The 22,245-nt window shown below is 39.1% G+C and overlaps 1 protein-coding gene across 7 annotated transcripts in view; it reads right to left on the reverse strand.

The window, feature by feature from the left end:
• LOC132822966 (rho GTPase-activating protein 18-like) overlaps positions 1-22,245 on the reverse strand; it is a 143,912-nt gene that overhangs the window by 23,401 nt on the left and 98,266 nt on the right. For all 7 annotated transcript variants that reach the window (XM_060836422.1, XM_060836425.1, XM_060836428.1 and 4 more), the window contains 9 exons: positions 20,052-20,245; positions 12,697-12,917; positions 8,888-8,978; positions 6,937-7,100; positions 6,337-6,502; positions 4,189-4,280; positions 2,473-2,550; positions 2,203-2,362; positions 1,534-1,616 (listed from right to left, as the gene is read on the reverse strand). In XM_060836422.1, the coding sequence (XP_060692405.1) occupies positions 1,534-1,616; positions 2,203-2,362; positions 2,473-2,550; positions 4,189-4,280; positions 6,337-6,502; positions 6,937-7,100; positions 8,888-8,978; positions 12,697-12,917; positions 20,052-20,245 (1,249 nt within the window). The remainder of the gene's footprint in view (positions 1-1,533; positions 1,617-2,202; positions 2,363-2,472; positions 2,551-4,188; positions 4,281-6,336; positions 6,503-6,936; positions 7,101-8,887; positions 8,979-12,696; positions 12,918-20,051; positions 20,246-22,245) is intronic.

The following is a 22,245-nucleotide window of genomic DNA, read 5'->3' on the forward strand; positions in this document are numbered from 1 at the left end:
AACATTCCTGTTTCTAAGCTGGGAGAAGTAGAAATAGCCATTACTAATGTTGTTTCTGTCTGCCCACATAATTCAAAGCTGATTCAAACAAAAGACAAAGCTGTAATCAGAGCATTTAAAATTAGAATATTAAATCTGGTGATGATACAGTGCATTTAAGAATACTGTATCAATATAAATATTATTATTTTACTTAACAATTGTGTGGAACATCAATAAAACATATCATAGTACCATAAGATACGGAACAGAATTAGGTCATTTGGCCCATTGAGTTTTTCCACCATTCAATCATGGCTGAAATGTTTCTCAACCCCTTTTCCTGCTTTCTCCCTTTAATCCTTGATCACCCTGTTAATCAAGAACCTATCTTTCTCTGTCTTAAAGACACAATGACTTGACTTCCACAGCTTTCTGCAGAAATGAGTTGCACAGATTCACCACTTGACAAAATTCCTCCTCATCTCAATTCTAAAGGATCATTCCCTCACTCTGAACCTGTGCCCTTGGGTCTTCGTCTCTCCCACTAATGGAAACATGTTCTCCACGTCCACTTTATCAAGGCCTCTCAGTATTCTATTTCCCAGTGTACAAGAGGAAAATTTGTATTGCATACAGTTCTAGACACCACAGTCCCAAAAGGATGTGAATGCTTTGGAGTGGGTACAGAAAAGGTTTACCAGTGTGTTACCTGGGATGGGGGATTTTAGCTATGAAGAAAGCTTCGATAGACTGGATTTGTTTTCATTGGATCGCAGGAGGTTAAGGAACAACCTGATAGAAGTTTATAAGATCTTGAATGGCCTGGATTGAGTGGAAGGTATGGGGCTTTTTTTACAGGGAGGAGGAGTCAATTACTAGGGGACACAAGTTCAAGTGCGAGGGCGGGAACTTTAAAAGAGATGTGCAAGGCATGTCTTTCACACAAAGTGTGGTGAGTGCCTAGTACACAAAGCTAGAGGAAGCAGTGGAAGCAGACGTAATAGCAGTATTCAAGAAGCACCTGAATGAATACATGAATAGCAAGGGAACAGAAGGATATGGATCCTGTAAGTGAATGCAAGTTAAGTTTGAATATGGAAGGGCAAAATGTGTCGGTACAGGATTGGGAGGGCCAAAGGGCCTATTCCTGTGCTGTATTGTTCTTTCTTCTTTAGTAATATTAATCGGTAAGTCATCATTATCCATGTAGGGACCCTGAAAACTAAATCAAAGCATTCAACTTTTTCTAAACAACTCTACAGTTATTGTGTCTACAAAGACAAAGAAATCTGTTCATATACCCCTCTGGATTTATGCAAAGAACCTGACCAAAGTCCTAAGTTTGCCTCATCCAACTGATACAGCAGTTTAAAACAGAATGCTGAGTTTGCCTTACCTGCACCTTTCTTATGGATATTGATCAATAAAAGATACCCTCCATCACTTCCTTTCAAGGTTGAATTGCATCATTTTTGTCAGCTTTTTTTTATAACTTGTGGTGGTGGTAATTCTTTGACATTGGGAATCCTTTGTTGCTGTAATAAATCCTACCTTAAGTGTAGCTCTGTATGCATCTGGAAGGATCACCACAAGGAGATTCAGGGCATGAATCATCTGTATTTGATCAGAGATATCTAAAATAAACAAAGTTGTTGCATTAGATGAAACCTAAAAAGAGATAAAATAAGCCATGTGCTTATCTTTTAATGAAAATAAAAATGCAAAGAATCGCGTCACACAGAACGTGGTCATTTGGGTAGAGTCTCTAGTAGAGCTATTCAATTAGTCGCTCTCCTACTTGCTTTCTCAATAGCCTAGTAGATTTCTTTCCTTCAATTATTTATCAAATTCAATTTTCAAAATTACTATTGAAACTGCTTTGACCACCTTTTCACTGTGTGCAATCTTTTACAATCATTTTCTGTCTTCTGTCCTTCAGCCGATTTTGCATCCATGTTGTCAATGTTGCCGTAATCTGATGGATTTTAATTTTATTTGTGAACTAGTGATAAATTTAATTAAAATTTTATCAAATGTATTTCTGAACCGCACAGACAGATCATCAATCACACTATCCACAATCCTCTCTGGTCCTTCATCAAAGAACTCAGTCAAGTCAATCAAACATGATTTGATTTTAATAACTCCATGCTGGCTTCATTTATTGTCCACATGGATAGACTACTTCAGTATAATGGCAACAACATAAACAGGACATACCTTTGACTGTTGCAAAAGCAGTCACATATTCTGCTGTTAACAAGGGATATGGCAATTCACGGATAAACATCTTTAATAAACCTGCCAAATCATTTTGGTGGGCATTTTTCCAGTCAAAACATTTTTGGTAAAAACTTGCATCTAGCTCCTTCTGTAAATTCTGTAGGCAAAGCAGGAAATGCATTAATTCAAAAATAAATAGAATGTTACAATTCCAAAAATACCTGTCAGTAAGTTTGTTTTAGTTCATTTACAGTTTCTTTAAAGTACCTTTATTCTAGCTACAGATCCGGAAATGCGAAGAATCCCTTCTGTTTCCAAACCATTTTCTTCCAGACAGCTCAGCAACTATGGGAAAAAGGAATTAGTTTTGTGTTGAAACAGGTCATAATGTATAATGCATTCACCTAAAAGTCCTCTGCTGCTATTTTGGCCAATGAATTAGCCCATCTTTGTTAAACAGGTTAATGCTCCATTAATTTTGAATGCTCAGATTAGCTTTATTTTAACATATTCGTAGCATAATCTGAGACCTTATGGTCCTCAATTACTGGATGTATTCTCAACTGAGGTATTTCTAGACATTTGAAATTGAATTCCATGAGATAGTAAAGCCCCTGCTCCCTAAGTGAAAATGTCAGGGTTGAAGAGGGGGGATCTCCCCCACAGCCACAGCTCACCCACAGCAACTTAATGCTGGGAACACTATTAGTTGCTTTAAGACAAGATGTTTATCCCTATCTCAGTAGGACGGGAACATAGGAATTAAAAGCAGGACTAGGCCTCTTGACCTTTAAACCACGCTCTGCCATTCAATAATTCACTCCGATTGTGGTCTCAACTCCACTTTCTTGTCTGTCACCCACAAACCTTGTGTCCTCTATTAAAAATCTATTCAATTCTGCTTTGACTAAATTCAGTGACCCAGCTTCTATTACTTTGTGGGGAATGAAATTGCATATATTTTTGGGCCCCTGAGAGAAAGAAAATCTCCTTTTTCAAGGAAGACGTCTGATTCTTAAACTGCTTCCCTAATTCTAGTCTCCCAATCCTCCAGCCCTCTCAGAATCATGTATGCTTCAAAAATATCACCTCTCATTCTTTTAAACCTCACTGGGTATAGGACAGAGACTGTTCATGCTCCTTTCATTAAGAAAAGCCCTGCATTCCAGAAATGAGTCAAATGAACAATCCCTAAACTAATGAACAATATATTTTTTCAAATAAAGGTACTAAAACTGTGCAGAGAACTTAAGATGCAATTGCTCCAAGGCCCTGTACAGCTCGAGTAAACATTTTATGTTCATTCCCCTTGTAATAGAAGCCAAATTTCCATACGCCAATCATTGCACCAATCATATTCTGGCAAGACCTGGATGAAGCAACTCAGTTTAACTATTCAAATGAGATATTCAAGTCTAGAAAGCAGCCCGACAATCAGTTGCCTGGAGCTCTATAGTCCCAGTAGTGGCAAGGCACGAGGTGGAATGCTGCTAAACATGGCAGTCTTACCATGCCAAGGAGCCTAGGATTGGTGCTTTCACCAAGAGAGTAGTTCAAGTGGCCAAGTTGGGGAATGACCTTACAGGGCAAGGGGTGCCAGGATAGGGAAAGTGGGGGAGCTGTCTCTGATGAGTTCAGAGATAATGCAAAAGAGATACCTTACATGACATCTGCCTGAGCAACTAAAACTGCTGTGCTTCCTACAGAGTGAGGGCCTCTCTCTGCCACAGGTAGTATGTTAATTCACCCACTTCAAGACACTCATTGCCCCAAGTGCAAACAAACCACCCTCCCACATACCCACCTAGCCTCTCTCCCCTCCTCCCTTTAAACTTTAGGGCAGAGGCAGTGGAAGTCCACCCACTTGATTTTACCTTCCATCCTGCCTTCAAATGCTTGGAACTTATAAATTCTGCTTCTAGAATTTTTTATTTGTCTCTTTCATTCCTGAAATCTCTATTATAATAAAACAAAAGGGCTCACCTCTTTAAGGAACAATGGAACTTTAGTGTTGGGATCAATCCTCTGATCATTTTCAATCAGATGTGTGAGTGGGACACCGAAAATTTTATTATCTGTGCATAAAGAAAAGTTGGATTGGTCCAGCAGTCCTGGTGTGATGATTAGAAGCTCCCTCCTATGGTTCTGCCATTCTCCAAGTTGTGAATGGTTCTGTACACTGTTAATTTGAAGTCTAAGTATTTTGAGCACTAAGCTTGAGGTTTACCTGGTTGACAATCAGTGACTAGTGTGTGCCTCAGGAATCAGTGTTGGGACTGCAATTGTTTCCAGTTTACATAGATGATTTGGAGTTGGGAGACCAAATGTGGTGTGTCAAAGTTCTCAGACTACATTGAGATGAGTGGTAGAGCAGAATGTACAGAGGACACTGAGAGTCCACAGAGGGATATGAACAGGTTAAAGAAGTCTGGCAGATGAAGTACAATGTTGGTGAAGTCATCCACTTTGGTAGGAATAACATCAAAATGGACTATTATTTAAAAGGTGAAAAATTGCAGCACTCTGCTATGCAGAGGGACTTGGGTGTCCTTGTGCATGAATCATAAAAAATTGGTTTGCAGGTGCGGCACGTGATTAAGAAGGTAAATGGAATATTGTCCTTCACTGCTCAAGGGATGGAGTTTAAAAACAGGGATGTTATACTGCAGCTATAGAGGGTGCTGGTGAGACCACACGTGGAGTACATTTTGGTCTCCTTACTTGAGAAAGGATGTACTGGCACTGGATGGATGCAGAGGAGGTTCACCAAGTTGATTCAGGAATTGAAAAAGTTGACTTATGAGGAGAGATTGGGTAAACTGGGACTATATTCATTGGAAGTTAGAAGAATGAAGGGGCAACATATGAATTAAGAAGGGAATAGATAAGATAGAAGCAGGGAGAAGTTTTCTACTAGTGGATGAAATGAGAACTAGAGGGCACAGCCTCAAAATAATGGGGAGCAGATTTAGAACTAACTTGAGGTAGAACATATTCTCCAAAAGGATTGAGATTCTGTGGAATTCCCTACCCAGTGAAACAGCTGAGGCTACCTCATTGAATGTTTTTAAGGCAAAGACAGACAGATCTTTGAACAGTAAAGTAATTAAGGGTTATGGTGAAAGGGCAAATAAGTGGAGCTGAGTCCACAAAAAGATCAGCCATGATCTTATTGAATTGAGGAGCAGGCTCAAGGGATAAGATGGCTTACTCTTGTTCCTATTTCTTATGTTCTTATGTTACCCGGGATCCTTCACACAGAGTGATCTTTATTGAACAGAAGATGAGGAGGAAGGCAGAACCTCAAGGAGACTCGATTATGAGTGTTCTTAGTGGCCAGCTTTACAACTGCACTGGAAAACTACCCACATAGCTGCAGATGGCAAAGAGGAGAAGCTACCTTCAGTTAAAATCTTACCCTCCCAGTTATTAAATGAAGCTTTTGTTCAGATAGGCTAAAAGTAAACTGCTTAAGGTTTTCTTAACCAGCCAAGTTTAGGGATTTTAATCAGCTTATTTAGACATGTTATGACATACCAATGAATCAGGTGGATCTTGAACTCAAGCCTTCAGGCACAGAGGTGGGACACTACCACTGTGCTACAAAAGTCTCAGCCAGCTAATGTTAATCATGATGAACACTATAGATTTCAGTAATCATTAATATGATGAAGTGTTTTGTTACAAACTGAGTGGTGACCTTATAGAGGTTTATAAAATCATGAGGGGCATGTATAGGTTGAATAGCCAGGGTCTTTTTTCTAGGTTAGGGGTGTCCAAAACAAGAGGGCATAGATTTAAGAGGGAAAAGGACGTGAGGTGGGTAACATTTTCATGCAGAGTGTGTATGGAACAAGCTGCCAGAGGAACTGGTGGAGGCTGGTACAATTACAACATTTAAAAGGCATCTGAAAAGGATAGGTATCTGAAAAGGAAGGGCTCAGAGAGATATGGGCCAGATGCTGTCAAATGAGACTAGGTCAGATTGGGAGGTCTGGTTGGCATGGACAAGTTGGCACTAAGGATTTGTTTCTGTGTTGTATGACTCTATCGTTCTATATATCACAATATCATTACTTTCCATCAAGTACATCATTGGCAAAGGTTTAAGAGAGTGCACTCAACACTTACCATACGTTTTCGTTTTCACTGTTTTGTGTCGCTTCACTTCCAAATCCAAGACATCAAACAGAGCTGTTAGTTCAATTAGTGCTAAAGTGTGAATTCTCTTCATGTCCTGTGCCGAGAGGTCACCTATCCTTGTTACTCCTAGTTTATTCTTGCACCTTCTGTATTGCTTTGAAAATAAGAGTATAGCATTTAACCTCAGAAATAAGATGTTGCTGGAGAATTCACCCCAAGCTGCATTGCATTGTCCAAATATTGACTGAATGTGATGATGAAGAACATCTTACTCTCTCTTAGCTTTTCCTTTTTGTTTAAATGACTGTCTACAGAGCTTGGTAATTTTCAAATTTACAAAATGTATATACAAACTTGTTAAAACAGACACGATTAAGATACATAAGTAAACAATACCTACTCATAACTCAACAGACAAAATATACTCACAAGAAAGTGATCATAATGTGAATATGGTGCAAAATGGAAGCATTTCTGTTGACTGATTATTCAGTTCTCTCAGCTTTCAGTATAAAATAGGCTAGCACACATAAACTTTGTTCAGGTTGATTTCAGAATGCGTCAAGATAAATAATTAAGATGACTTACAGGCAAAGTCCCATCATCATTTCTCTTCTTGGGGAGTTTTTTATACTGTACACTGTTTCGCAAAATTGCTGCTTGCTCAGAATAAGAAATATCAGAAGATATAAATTTTGTCTTCGAAATTTCATCCTGTGTTGGTGATGTGGTCTCATGTTCATCAGAACAAGCTAAGAGAAAAGAAATAGAGAATTTGGTAATAAAAGCAGTAAGATTGATAAAATTGATAAAAACTTGCTAAAACGTAACTCTGTAAACAAAAGAAATGCATAATGGTACATTTCTGGATGTGACAAAGTAAAATTTGCACCTAAAATTTACTTTTTAGGTACACCAGTATTAAAATTATAATGTGCTCTAATCTCTTAACATCTGACTCTCAATCCCTATTTGTGCTGGTCTAGTTGCAATGCATCAATAACTGAACATTTGGTATCATGCGTTTTCTGATTTTCTGAAAGTATCACATTTCAGAAATACATTGGAGTTTTTAACATAAGTGAACAGAACTGTGAATGTTTTGAGTTTTATATGTATCAGTTACTGTCATTAAAGCAAGAATAAAATATTTTAGTCAATGAGCCTCTATCAAGGAGTGCAAGTTGCTATGGCAACATACATCCATGTTTTTAGCTGAGAGCTTTGCATAGTGATGGTAGAGGCCCCAATTTCTTTCCAATGCATGGCTAACCAGGAATCTCTCCCAATTTTGTTTCAGACAATATCTTACATTTACAATTATTTTTAAAGTGGTTAATGCAACATTAAATGTTGAATCTTAGTGAGCAGAGGTGGGGAGTGAAGGTTGGGATGACCAGTTCCCTGCCATCTTCATGCATTCCCCCAGCCATAACCCCATTTGGTGCCATTCAGACCAATGCTACGCAAGGGAGCCTGAAGCAATAACATACTTCATGTGGTCTTAGATTGGTGAAGGTCAGACTTTCAAGAAATCTGAATAGTAGGCACAACTGGGACTGTAATAGGCCCCAAGATGAAGACAATCATGGCATCTAGATCAAGAGGACCCTAGAGAGGATGGGCGTGGAACAAAGCTGGGGGTCACATTCTTGCTAGGATTAACCATGGGATGGTGTCCCGGTGATAATAGACACAGATACTGCTAACAACCATTTCAGTGGTTGCAAAGTAATCTATACTTTGCAAATTCAGAATTTCAATTCCCCACTCACCAGTGAAGATCTGACTACACGATGCCATACAACTGGGTACAGAATGAAAACGTTTGCATTTCACCCCTCCATCCAACATTTGTCAAATGGACTACTACATCCTCAAAGGTACGTCCAGCGATTTCCAAAATCGATAAGATATGGAGCTGCATCCCAAATCTACACCAGCAGGAACTGGTATCAAACCATGTTAATCCACATCAACCATCGAGCCAACTTAGTCAATGAGCCCCCATCAAGGAGTGCAAGTTGCTATAGCAACATACATCCATGTTTTTAGCCGAGAGCTTTGGACAGTGTTAGTAGAGGCCCCAAATCATGGCTAACCAGGAATCTCTCCCAATTTCATTGCTTGCCGCTGACATATGCTGGAAGGATTACAAGTTGATAGGCAACTTGATTAGCTGCCCCATAAACACACTTTCCCCGGCCCTCAAGACCTGGAGTAGGACTCCAATCCAGAGCTCTGTCTCAAAGGCAGGTATGTTACTCACTACGCTACCAGAGTCACTGAATGAATAGAGGGGAATGAAAGCAGAAAAACAAATGTAAGGTCTCTAGCAGATTTCTCTCTATCACTTCAATTTTGGGAAAATTTACAATGTTTGAGGAATACTTCTGTTCAGAACATAAAAGGTCCAATGATAGCTAAGTAATTTTTTTTCCATTGGTCAATGTGGAAGGAAAATGATATGTAACGTTATAGCTAATAACTTTTTGTGGTTACAGCATTATTTCCTTGAAGAAATGAAGTTGAAGTTTACCTTCTCTTTTTTCGTCTTCTGGCAGCAGATTCTCAAGGTGCTGGTCTGGTTGCAATGCATCGATAACTGAACATTTGGTATCTTGCGTTTTCTAAAAGTATCACATTTCAGAAATACATTGAAGTTTGAATGTATACATATCAATTACTGTAATTAAAGCAGGTGTAAACTATTTAAGCAGCTGTAAAAGTGTATGTGTATGCCTTCTTGTCAATTAACAATGCTTACATGGCATAAACTTTATTAATAGATCTATAGGAAATTACACAGTTCAAAGATTTTCTTACGGCAAACTTTACCACTTGTTTTAACACTATTTATTCTTTGCAAATATAAGCAGGCAGTAACTATCAATCATATTGACTATTTGACATAGCAAATGATACAACACGGATATTAGATTAAGTTCCCGACAGTGTGGAAACAGGCCTTTTGGCCCAACAAGTCCATACCAACTCACCGAAGAGTAACCCACCCAGACCCATTTCCCTCCAACTAATGGACCTAACAATTTAGCATGGCCAATTCACCTGACCCGCACATCTTTGGACTGTGGGAGGAAACCGGAGCACCCAGAGGAAACCCACGCAGACATGGGGTGAATGTGCAAACTCCACACAGTCACCCGAGGCTAGAATTGAACCAGGGCCGCTGGTGCTGTGAGGCAGCAGTGCTAACCATTGAGCCATTGTGCCACCCCAAATAGATACCACATCAAACACTCTGACTGGGAAATGGGCTCTGGTGCCAGGAGTGAAGTTTATGTGTCATTAACCATTTCAAATTGTCAGCCTTTCCTGCAAATTTCCCTTTCAAACTTAATTAAAGCCATCTGGTTCATCTAGTTAATCAGCAACTGAGCAATGGATCACAAAGTATGGATCCAGATTTGGTCGTTAGTCAATGTACGAAAAGTAGACCTTTCTATATCTTTTTATACTTTCAATACTTTATATAATGTTATGTATTCCTTTCAATGTATATTTCAGATTGCATGACTCCCTAGTAAATGAAAGGTTGCTTTAGATGTCTGAGGAAGTGGTGCAAGTTAATGAGAACCACATTGACAGACAGATTGTTTATGTGGCAAGGAAATGCTGTTTGGGTTGTGGCTGTGACGACTCATGACCATGGGTTCATGATCACAGTTGACAGTTAATGTAAACATTGACAGACAGGTAACAAGCTCAGGAAACCAAAGCACCAGAAGTACACTTGGCTGCAGGCAAAAAAAACAGCAACATGCAAATACTTGACACAGATTTCGGGAAGGCTTAGGAAGAAAAAAGAAGAACAGCACTGTAGCCATCTGTAGCCACATGCATCATTGAATAGAAAGGACTATTTGAATTAGAACACCTATAGATTTGATTTGTTAAATGCAAATTTTGTTACTTAATAAATTGCTCTGAATCCATGCTTGAAACTTAGATTTTTAACCAACTTATTCAGAGGTGTCACAACACATGACTGGTGTAGGTGGGACTTGAAACCAGGCCTTCTGGCCCAGAGATAAGGGCACTTCCAAGATAGCATGATAACCCTATCCAGAAGATGCCTTACATGCAACTGAACTCTTTTTTTTCTCCCATCACCAAATAACCAATGGTTTATTTTTCCATCTGTTAACCACTACAAGTAAAGCACTCGTATTTTCCAAATAATTAACTTACTAGAAAGGCTGTTAAGGGCAATGCAGACTTTGTCTGAAGTTTCATTTTTAAGCTTTTTAAAAATTTAACTTATTTTTCAAATCAACTTGCTCAGAGATTATTATTACACACCTCTGGAACAGGTGGGACTTAAATCCAGGCTGTTTTGATCTGGGATTAGGGGCACTACCACTGTACCACATGAGGCCCTCGCCTGAAATTTATTGTCTTTATCTCTGAACATCTGACAACTGCATCAAATCGGTTGATCTCATTCTGGAACACTGAAATTAGTCTAAGCGACTTTTAGGGAAGGGTAAGCAACTTTAAACTTCTGAACTGATCATCATCCAGGGGCCAAAGATGATGCGTAGTTAAGTATTAGCTGAAAACAGACTCAGTTGATGAGTTTGCCCAATAACCTATTAGTACTGGTTTACTTGATTCATGTGAAGAATGAACATTTGGTCACAGTCTTCAAAGACCACAAATGGACTTAGGGCAATAGTCTAATGCAGAGCCAATGACTTGTAAAAGGAGGAGGGAAGGCTACAACATCTACTCAAAGATTAACAAATAACAAATTATGCTTTTACCCCGGTACACAATAGCTATGTTTTTCAACTTCACTTCATGTTGAAGATGCCGACAAATCTCTTTCATCTAATTTTCTTTCTTCTTTGCTGAAGGCAGCATTAGAGAAATTGTTCATGAGATCACCAAATATTATCATGTAATTAACTACTCTTCAACTAAATTGTTAAAGGGAAAATTTTGTGAGAAGCTTCAAGTCACAACACTGAATTGGCAAAATCATTCATTTACCTTGGTGTCCAGCTCCAACCCCCACAGAGTTGCCCAGCCATGCATCTCTGAGGAGAAGGAGGAGGTGTGAGCGTGTGTCTGTGTATGCACACATGCATGTATGGTGGAAATCCTGCCTCTAACAATCAATTGACCACTGATTGATTTTACATCTCCAGGAGTGCCTTCTGGAGCTCTGGAACAACATCTTAGCCAGGGGCACTAAGACAAAGTTGACTTGTAAAATCCAAGCTAAAGTTTCCTATGTGAAGCCAAACATCAAACATTCACCATTACGACATCACTGAGCCATAAATATTGGATTTTAATTACAGGTAGTTCAAGGATAACACGCATTTTGGCAGCACAGTTTGTTTATAATGTCATGAATGAAATAGGTTAAAAATCACATAACACCAGGTTATAGTCCAACAGGTTTAATTGGAAGCACATTAGCTTTCGGAGGGACGCTCCTTCATCAGGTGATAGTCCATCATCTGATGAAGGAGCGACGCTCCGAAAGCTAGTGTGCTTCCAATTAAACCTGTTGCACTATAATCTGGTGTTATGTGATTTTTAACTTTGTATACCCCAAACCAACACCAGCATCTCCAAATCATGAATGAATGAGGGAATGGTATTTGCAGTAGTGTGATTCCATTGGGGATCAGTTTGCATGGCTTGTTCTGTACATGCCCTGATAGCTGTGCTTCATTCTGCACATGCATGACTTCAGTACTGCTCTTTATACCGTTCTGCGCACACGCTAAAATTTCTGCGTCGTACTGCGCATGTGCCAATGTCAGCTGCCAACAGAGCAGCTTTCTCTGAGAGGTACTGTATAGACAGCAGCTTCCTTACTTTTTTTAAAAATGTACTGTGTTAAACCTACTTTTGTATAGTTAATAAATATGATTTCAGCATTCATTCAGGCTGTGCTATACTTTGCATTAGACTTTTGGGTGATTTTTGAGCGATCATGAGTGCTACTTTTTGCTGGTATGCTCCAACCCCACTTTTCCCAGAGGCCCCATTATTTCTCTTAAGCGCGGTTTTACTGGAACACAACTACAGTGTTATAGGAGAACTCCCTGTAAATCCTCTCCTGCACGGGGTGAGGGGCTTCGATATTGCTCAAAATAATCCTGTTAAAATGGCACAAGTGTGGCATGGGCAAGGGAACAAAGTAAACACTAGGACACCAATATGTTAAAGTCTCACATGAACTCTCGCTTCAATAATGAGATGAAGTGGAGAGTAAAAATCAGTCCTTAAGTTCTTTTAAACATGTTCACACATCAATTAAGATACTTCTACTTGGTTTCATGGTTAAGACAGACTGTTTCCACTTACTGAAATCTTTGATCCTGAAAAGATATCCCTAACATCTCGTACAGGTTGTTTGCTTTTTACCCGCATGGATAGAGTATAGTTTTCCAATCTGCGCTGCACAGCTGCAGACTGTGTGCGTGTTAGAGTAGAAAGCAAGACCTCTTCATCATCATTTCTGCCATCTTCTTTGATAAGAGTGGAAAGCCCAGCATCGTGAAGCCAATCAATCTCAAAATCTCCATCTAAAAGCAAAACAGAAGTAACATTTAGTCTTAACATTTGCTCACACTTTTCGGGTCTGCATTGGTTTTCTCCAGTATTACAACATGGAAATCTAACTGTCATAATCCACTCTGGTGTAAAAATACTACAATGCTGTTGGGAAGGGAGCACCAGGATTTTGACCCAGAAATAATGAGTAATTAAATAGTTATAGAATTATATAGTTCCGTGCTGTACATCTCTATGAGTCTATGACTCTAAGTTAGGATGGTGTGTGGCTTAGATGGCAATGGGGAAGTGGTGGTATTTCTATGCATCTGCTGCTTTTTTTACTTCTAGGTGATAGAGATAGTGGATTTAGAAAGTGCTGTGGAAGTAGGTTTTTTTGAGTTGCCACAGTGCAAGTCATTCTATTATAACTGACAGTTGCGTTCCTCTGTAACCAAATGCTATAGAAAATCACTCTGTAGAAGATTGCGCCATGAAAAACTGGCTGTACCTGTTCAGCAAAAAGTTTGTATTATGCAAACAACATCCACAATTCATCAATCACATTATAGGCAATTCACACTGACTAAACACACATTATAGAAGAACTACCTGTATATAGTACATGCTGTTGCCATTATGTGTTGGTGATGGAGGAACGTTAAAGATATTGGATGGGTGCCAATCAAATGGGCTGTTCTGTTCTGGATTGTATTGACGTTCTAGTGTATTTTTGGAGTTGCACTCATCCAGGCAAGTGGAAACTATTCTATCACACAGCAGGACAATGTGAAGATTGTGATCAAAGTCGACCACATTACTGACCTTCCATGAAGAATCACCAAGTAACTGGTCACAAGCAGTTGATAATTTGAACATTATTCCAATAGCTTTTATGTTCTCAATATCAGACCTCCAGTCTGTTCCACCATTACACTAAATTGTGCCTAATCCGTACCTCAATTTCATTTACATGTTATAGTTTTAGATCTCTTTATTCACAGGAAATAATCTACCAAGCGCAAAATTTCAGCTGTCCCAGCATCCATAGCCATTCGCAGGACTGAGTTCTAAATTTCCATTACCCTTTCTAAGAAAATGTGTTCCTTGATTTAATTCCTGTATGTCTAAACAATTATACCACCTTGTTAGGATACCCCTAGCAGAGGAAATTGTTTTTCTAACTATTCCTTTGTCATTTATCACATTTCAATAGATTTATTGAAAATTTTCTATTCATGACAACAAAAGGGTAGAAAATATAACTCACAATCTTACACGTACTGGTTGATATTAAACTTGACATCAATACAGTAGGGCACCATTTTTGAAAACCATTGTCTACTGGCCATGCAATTTAAGCCAATCTTAAACTTACAGGCTAGAAACGTAAAATTATTAAAGACCTGATTTGAGCAAATGAACACTCCCTGCTTGTTCTAATTCATATCATTTCCAGTTGACAATAATGTTAGTTTGCATTTATGTTATAATTGTAACATTGATGCAAAGAGAACTATTGCATTCTGATACAACAAGAGCAGTGTATAGGTTATGGACATTGTCACAATTACTTTGAAGTAGTTCATGCAGTGCAACATATAATTTAAGAAATTATCAAAGTAAATATAATGGAATAAGTAGGGATTGCTTGGAAAATAGAACATTGCACATTTTCAGTGAAGACAGCAATTATTGAGAATCCTTTTATCAGACAAATTTTTAACCCTTCATGGTAAACTCCTCTCCCCATTTTTCAAGAAGATTTGTAGCTCAGCTTGATGATAAGTATGAGAATCTCTGAAGACTCTCAATGATCTCATTACCTAGTCATGGTGACAAAATATCTGAAAACAAACCTTCCAGCTCATGCACTAACTTACATACTTATCCTCTCCCCATTTTTAACTCGTATATTTTAAAAACACTAAAACAGCAGAGAATGGAATTTGATGTGGGGTTCCACTCATCAATCTTTCACAGAATTGCATCACTCATTGTAATTTGCAGGAAATATATGCCTGAACTGCACTACAGAGATTATCACCGTCCATTAATGAGCTCTGGTGGCTCTGTCACTTTTATATAGTTTCAACAAGGAGTTTTAGTTTGCAATTATTTGCTTCAGTTTTAACTTTTTTAACAACTGAGAAGGCTGACCCTCCTTTCTCAATTTCACATCTCAACTTATGTTTTTATCTTACCTCTTCACTTTCTCTTTTCAGTTTGGGGTAGTCTCAAAAAATACAGGCTTTGCTTATAGATTCCATCACATTTTTATAAACTGCAAGGAAAAGCTGTTCAAATGATAGGCATGGAGGACACATGGAATCAAAATTACTTTCTTCTATTTAATTTTGGAATCAGAATCTGCTAAACAAATCTTCGAAACAGTCCTTCAGTATGTCCTAATGATATTAATCATATTCTCTCCATGGATTCAGTCTGACTTCTGAATCACAGAACTATTACCACATTAGTTCAGTTGGCTGGATGGCTGCTTTGAGATCCATACTCAACTGAGGTCTTCATAAAGATCCCACCTTCCTGACCTTGGTCCTCAACTGAGATATGGTTGCCCTAAGATTAAACTATCACCAGTCATTCTTTCTAAAGAGACAGCAACCCTGTGGTCCTCTGGGACTTTCCTTTACTGTGTAGAAAGATGCCATTTTGGCTCATTGTGTTTGCATTGGCTCTCCAAATGAACAATTTGCTCATTCTTCTTCTCACCATAACTCTGTACATTGCTCCTTCGCAGATAACAGTCTAATTCTCTTTTGAATTCTTTGATTGAATCTACCTCCAGAAAACACCCTCCCTCAGTACATTCCAGAATTTAACTACTTGCTGCATAAAAATGTTTTTCCTCAGTCACTTCTGCTTCTTTTATTTCGATCAGTGTCCACTCATTCTTAATCTTTTTATGAAAGGAAATGGTTTCTCCCTATCTACTCTGTTCTGACCTCTACCATTTGCATCTAGTTCAATCCTACAGCTCTGTTTGATGTTCTCTACTTCAAAAGTTATCTATTGACAGAATGTCAAATGAATCCTGAGAACTGGGCTTATGGAGTATTTCTCATAAAACCAGCAATCCCTGGTTTTACTCCAAAACAGTTCTGACAGCTGCTATCTGAATTTCCAGAAGGATTCCTCAGAGAAATCAGGGGGCCCGGCTAAGATATGCAAAATAGCTTCATTTGAGAAAATTGTCTTGAGTCACTGTCACAACCCTGTGACAAATGGCACTCAGGCCCTGCTGAAGATATGCTGGGATTCTGCAGAAATCTGAAGACAATCCCGATCCAGAATAGATCATTTCACTGTCAATAATTCTACTTCTTCAAATTGATTCACATTACGGTACAAGTCTCATTCTTGCTTTACTGTTCCATATACAATGAATAATATCTTTCAGAAATACATCACATCCTTCAAATGTAAGAGATGGTATTAAAAGTAACGATTGGATAAGTCAATCATTTGGAGACATCATGAAAGTGTGCATTATGGCGAATAATGGCTTTTAATCCATCGGCTAGAAATATGAATTAAACTACTCACCAGAGACATACTAAAACACAGGCTAAATTTACAGACAAATTGGCTACCTAATTTGCAATGCTGCACATTCCACATTACATGGACTGTAGCAAGTCCTTCGAAAAGTTTCTACATGGTGTCTAGGGAGAGCTGGCCAACTGAATACACAATTGGCTTAACAGTAGAAGACAGAGGGTGATGGAGGAGAGTTGTTGTTCAGACTAGAGGCCTGTAACCTGCAGTGTGTTGCAAGGTTCTGTGCTGTGTCCACCGTTGTTTATCATTTATACAAACAATGAGAAGATAGGAGGCATAGTTACTAAACTTGTCACCAGACTTAGCGCTATAGTGAACAGTGAAGAAGGGCATCAAAGGATAAAATGGATCTTGATCAACAGGGCCAGTGCACTGAGGAATAGTAGATGAAATTTCATGGAAATAAGTGTGAGGTGTTACATTTTGGTAAGACAAATCAGGGCAGGATTTACACAGTTAATGCTAGGGCCCTGGGGAGTGCTGTCGAACAGAGAGACCTAGGGTACATTGTGCCTTAAAAATGATGTCACAGGTTGACAGCATGGTGAAAAATACATTTAGCACACTTGCCTTCATCGGTCAGAGCACTGAGTACAGGAGTTGGGACGTCATGTTGCAACTGTACGAGTCATTGTTAAAGCCATATCTGGAGCACTGCATACAATTCTGGTTGCCCTGCTTTAGGATGTTATAAACTGGAAAGGGTACAAAAGAGATTTACATGGATGTTACCAAAATTAGAGGGCATGAATTATAAGGAGAGGCTCAACAGTCTGGGGTTCCTTTCCCTGCAGCATCAGGGCGAAGGGTGAATTTTAGAGATTTATAAAATCATGAGGGGCATAGATAAAGTGAATAGCCAACATCATCTCCCCAGGGTAGGGAATCCAAAACTAGAGGGCATAGGTTTAAGGTGAGAGGGGAAATATTTAAAAGGGACCGGGATGGCAACATTTTCACACAGTGGGTGGTGCATATATAGAATAAGTGCCAAAGGAAATGGTCGAGGTGAGTACAATTACAACATTTATAAGACATTTGGACAGGTACATGGATAGGAATAGAAGATAAGAGCCAAATGCAGGCAAATGGTACTAGTTCAGTATCGGAAACCTGGTCTGCATGGATGAGTTGAAGTGAAGGGTCTATTTCCATGCTGTATGACTCTATGACTTTATGACCCCATTGAGATCAAGAAAGCACATCTGTGAAAATCCAAAGTCTATCACCTCAGAGGATGTGAATGAAATATATTTCCTATTCAATAGACAATAGGTGCAGGAGTAGGCCATTCTACCCTTCGAGCCTGCACCACCATTCAATATGATCATGGCTGATCATCCTTAATCAGTATCCTCTTCCTGCCTTATCTCCATAACCCTTGATTCCACAATCCTTGAGAGCTCTATCCAACTCCTTCTTAAATGAATCCAGAGACTGAGCCTCCACTGTCCTCTGGGGCAGAGCATTCCACACAGCCACCACTCTCTGGGTGAAGAAGTTTCTCCTCATCTCTGTCCTAAATGGTCTACCCCGTATTTTTAAGCTGTGTCCTCTAGTTCGGCACTCATCCGTCAGCGGAAACATGTTTCCTGCTGCCAGAGTGTCCAAACCTTTCATAACCTTATATGTCTCAATCAGATCCCCTCTCAGTCTTCTAAACTCAAGGGTATACAAGCCCAGTCGGTCCAGTCTTTCAGAGTAAGATAATCCCACCATTCCAGGAATTAACCTCGTGAACCTACGCTGCACTCCCTCAATAGCCAGAATGTCTTTCCTCAAATTTGGAGACCAGAACTGCACACAGTACTCCAGGTGTGGTCTCACCAGGGCCCAGTACATCTGCAGAAGAACCTCTTTGCTTCTATACTCAGTCCTTCTTGTTATGAAGGCCAGCATGCTATTTGCCTTCTTCACTACCTGCTGTACCTGCATGCTTACTTTCATTGACTGGTGTACAAGAACACCCAAATCTCTCTGTACTGCCCCTTTACCTAAATTGATTCCATTTAGGTAGTAATCTGTCTTCCTGTTCTTGCCACCAAAGTGGATAACCATACAGTTATCCACGTTACACTGCAACTGCCATGCATCTGATCACTCACCTAACTTGTCCAGGTCACCGTGTAATCTCCTAACATCTTCATCACATTTCACCCTGCCACCCAGCTTTGTATCATCAGCAAATGTGCTAATGTTATTGCTAATACCATCTTCTATATCATTAACATCTATTGTAAAAAGCTGCGGTCCCAGTACTGATCCCTGCAGTACCCCACTGGTCACTGCCTGCCATTCCAAAATGGAGCCGTTTATCACTACTCTTTGTTTCCTATCAGCCAACCAACTTTCAATCCAAGTTAGTACTTTGCCCCCAATACCATGCGCCCTAATTTTGCTCACTAACCTCCTATGTGGAACTTTATCAAAAGCTTTCCGAAAGTCCAGGTACACTACATCTACTGGATCTTCCTCGTCCATCTTCAGAGTTACATCCTCAAAAAATTCCGGAAGATTAGTCAAGCATGATTTCCCCTTCATAAATCCATGCTGACTCTGACCTACCCTGTTACTATTATCCAGATGTTCCATTAGCACAACGTCAAAATATTCAACATGGTAGAGATAAACCAGTCACTCGTACAATGGAGCACCAATGAAAGGGTTCAATTCCTTTTGATGATCTAATTAAGTTACAATTTGAATACATGATCATGTTTGAATTACTGATCAGTTTCAGATAGTGGTCAAATGACAAGCAAGCCCTCTGCATGTTTAGAGCACATGATTTCTCCGCAGAAAAGAGAACACAAATATGAGAAATTGAGAGGAGACCCTTTCTCCTTCTCTCTTTCTCCAACCAACTTTCAAGCTTTTAGGCCCTGATCATTTTTGTTTAACTGACTCTCCATGTACAGTAGGCAGAGAATTTTTTTAAAAAAGATCTTTATTCCACAGCTCTGTCTCCAGAAATACAGCTGGATCACTGATCTTAAACCACCACTTTAAACCTTGGTTGGCTTCAGGGTGAAGTTCACTGAGCGAAAGCAATAAGGCCATTACATTCAGTCTGAAGCCAACAAAGTCACCAAAGTACAAACGGTGAATTACACTTTTAAGGAGTCTAATTTGATCAACCGAATCTTCCCCACTCTATAATCTGTATGTACATGTATGAACAGTGTTTTATGTGCATGTGAAAGTTGGGACATATTTTATTATTTTACTGAAATTGGCATCAGTCTAATAAAACCAATCTCCTCCGTTGTTAAGTTCAACAACCTGTCTGATTGTTTTCTTTTAAAGATCATGCTGAGTAAGTAGATGAGCACTCACTGAATAGGCAAATACACCTCTTCAGATGAATTAAAAATCTGTTGTGCTCAAATGAGGAAAAGGCAATGATTGTGATAGTTGAATATAGCAACCGATCGCAACGAACAGCAATCAAACATACTCGATCACAATAATTGTACTTGCCTGATTGTAACAGTACAAACAGCATTACCTTTATACACAGAATTACACATATTATACATAAATTAGGTACTGTATTAGTCAAATTATATTTTGTTGTGGCTTACCTTCTGGTGTCTTCACATCCAAATGTTCATCCGGTTCAGTTCTATGGCTTTCCTTAATGTTCTCTACTTCAGTCCAGAAGTCATCCATTGACAAGGTGTCTAATGAATCCTGAGAACTGGAGCAATCTGAAGACAGCTGCTGTTGGAAATGCTGTGGCCGCATCTGGTTCATAATTGAAGGACTTGACTCACTCCTAATACACCAAGTAAAATAAAAAAAAGTTCAGACAGAAGTAGTAACACAACATAGGCTCTTAAATGGTAACCCATCCTTCCATATTCACTTATACTTCCAGATTTATCCATACTTCAGATTTAGGTTACACAAAATAGAATTCTAAATTCGGCTACTACCATTTAAAGAGTTGATCACTGTATCTTTATTCAAAAAGGGACACTGCAAACAGAATCTACAGGCCAGATGACTTAACAACTGTCACTGTGGAAATATTAGAAGCTATTATTAAAGATATTGGAGCAGGATACTTGCTAAACTTCAAGGTAATCAGAGTTAGAGTAATCACAGTTTGTGAAAGTGAAATAATGCTTAATTAACTTACTGGAGCTCTTAGATGTAGTATCATTTACTAGTGGCATAGGAAAGCTGGTCTTCAGTGGCTCAGTGGTTAGCACTGCAGCCTCACAGCACCAGGGACCCAGGTTTGATTCCAATCTTGGGTGACTGTCTGTGTGGGTTTCCTCCCACAAACCAAAGATGTGCAGATCAGGTGGATTGGCCATGCTAAATTGCCCACAGTGTTAAGTGCATTAGTTACAGGGAGGTGGGTCTGGGTGGGTTACTCTTCGGAGGTTCAGTGTGGACTTGTTGGGCAGAAGGGCCTGTTTCCTTTTTGGGAAAAAAAACCTCATGGTGTAGGGGATAAGATGTTGGCTAGATAGTAGGAAACAAAGTCAGCATAAATGGGTCATGAGGGAATGCTTTAAACCTAACAGAATTTGAAAGCGAATGATGGGCATATTAATTAAGTGTATGAATTGACTGTATAAATATGTGGAGCTATAAATCAGTGGGATGTGAGCTTTATGGAGTGTGATCAACTGATGTACTTATGTAAGGTATGATTTGTCTGGTTATTAGGCAAAACAATATTTTTCATTGTAGCTCAGTACATGTGACAATAATAAATCAAATTAAATTAAACTCAATTAAACCTCTCATTTAATGGAGTGTTTACAAACAGGTAGTTTCCAGTCTATAACCATGTTTACTGGAATGTTCAACCTCTATCAGTCGTGTAACTGAGACACTCTATTTCTACTCAGCACAACTCTCTCAGTCAAAAATGCTTGTGGTGCAGTGGTTGTGAACCTCTCTCTGAACCAGGAGGCCTGGGTTCTAGTCCTACTTGATCCAGAGGTGTGTAATAATATCTCTAAACAGGTTGATGAGAAAATACCCAGCTCCACTCAGCCAAAGTGGTACAATAAACTCATTGTAAAATCTGTGTTCCAACGCCCCCCTGCTTGAAGGAAAAACCCTCAAAACAGAAGTTTTTTCAAATAGAAGTGATTTATTAATTGAATCATGAAACTGATCAGTAAGTGGCAAAATGGGAAGTTTTTCCTGTGATTTTCTGCATGTGTATCACTACCCAAGTACCAAGTAATTCACTTTCAGAGAAAAAAACAATTTGTTTTGAGACAGCACAAGAAACTCAAACTGTTCTTACACATAAGCTCAGGCCAGAGATACGAAGATAACGAGAGACAATTAGAAGTACAGGGGAAAATAATGTTTCCAAACTAGAAAAATGAAAAAAAGGGGAAAGAATGAGCTGATTTTTACAGACCACATGCGGGATCAGGCAGATAGAGCTGTAAATTAGAGCACTATGTCATCGGCAGTATATCTATCCATTCCTGCTCTGTCCTTCCTTGCAGATGGTGAAGAACTTGGGTTGACTTGCCTGCCCATGGCCTGAGGTTAAGTAATTTATGCACAATTAAGGGTTTCATCCCACTACCACTGGGATTTCAGCATAAAGTCCAGTCTAAAATTTGCCTTTCAAAATAAATGAAGGCATTTCCAAACATACAAAACAAATATCGCAAACAGCAATACAGTATACACAGCTTGGTATGAGGCAATAACCTGTTATTAGTTCACAGCATTTCATTGCGCCAGGCAATAATGGTCACACTCTATGCAAGAGCATATTTCACTGAAAGTTGA

The sequence above is a fragment of the Hemiscyllium ocellatum genome, chromosome 15 (assembly GCF_020745735.1).
Source record: "Hemiscyllium ocellatum isolate sHemOce1 chromosome 15, sHemOce1.pat.X.cur, whole genome shotgun sequence".
Lineage (NCBI taxonomy): Eukaryota > Metazoa > Chordata > Chondrichthyes > Orectolobiformes > Hemiscylliidae > Hemiscyllium > Hemiscyllium ocellatum.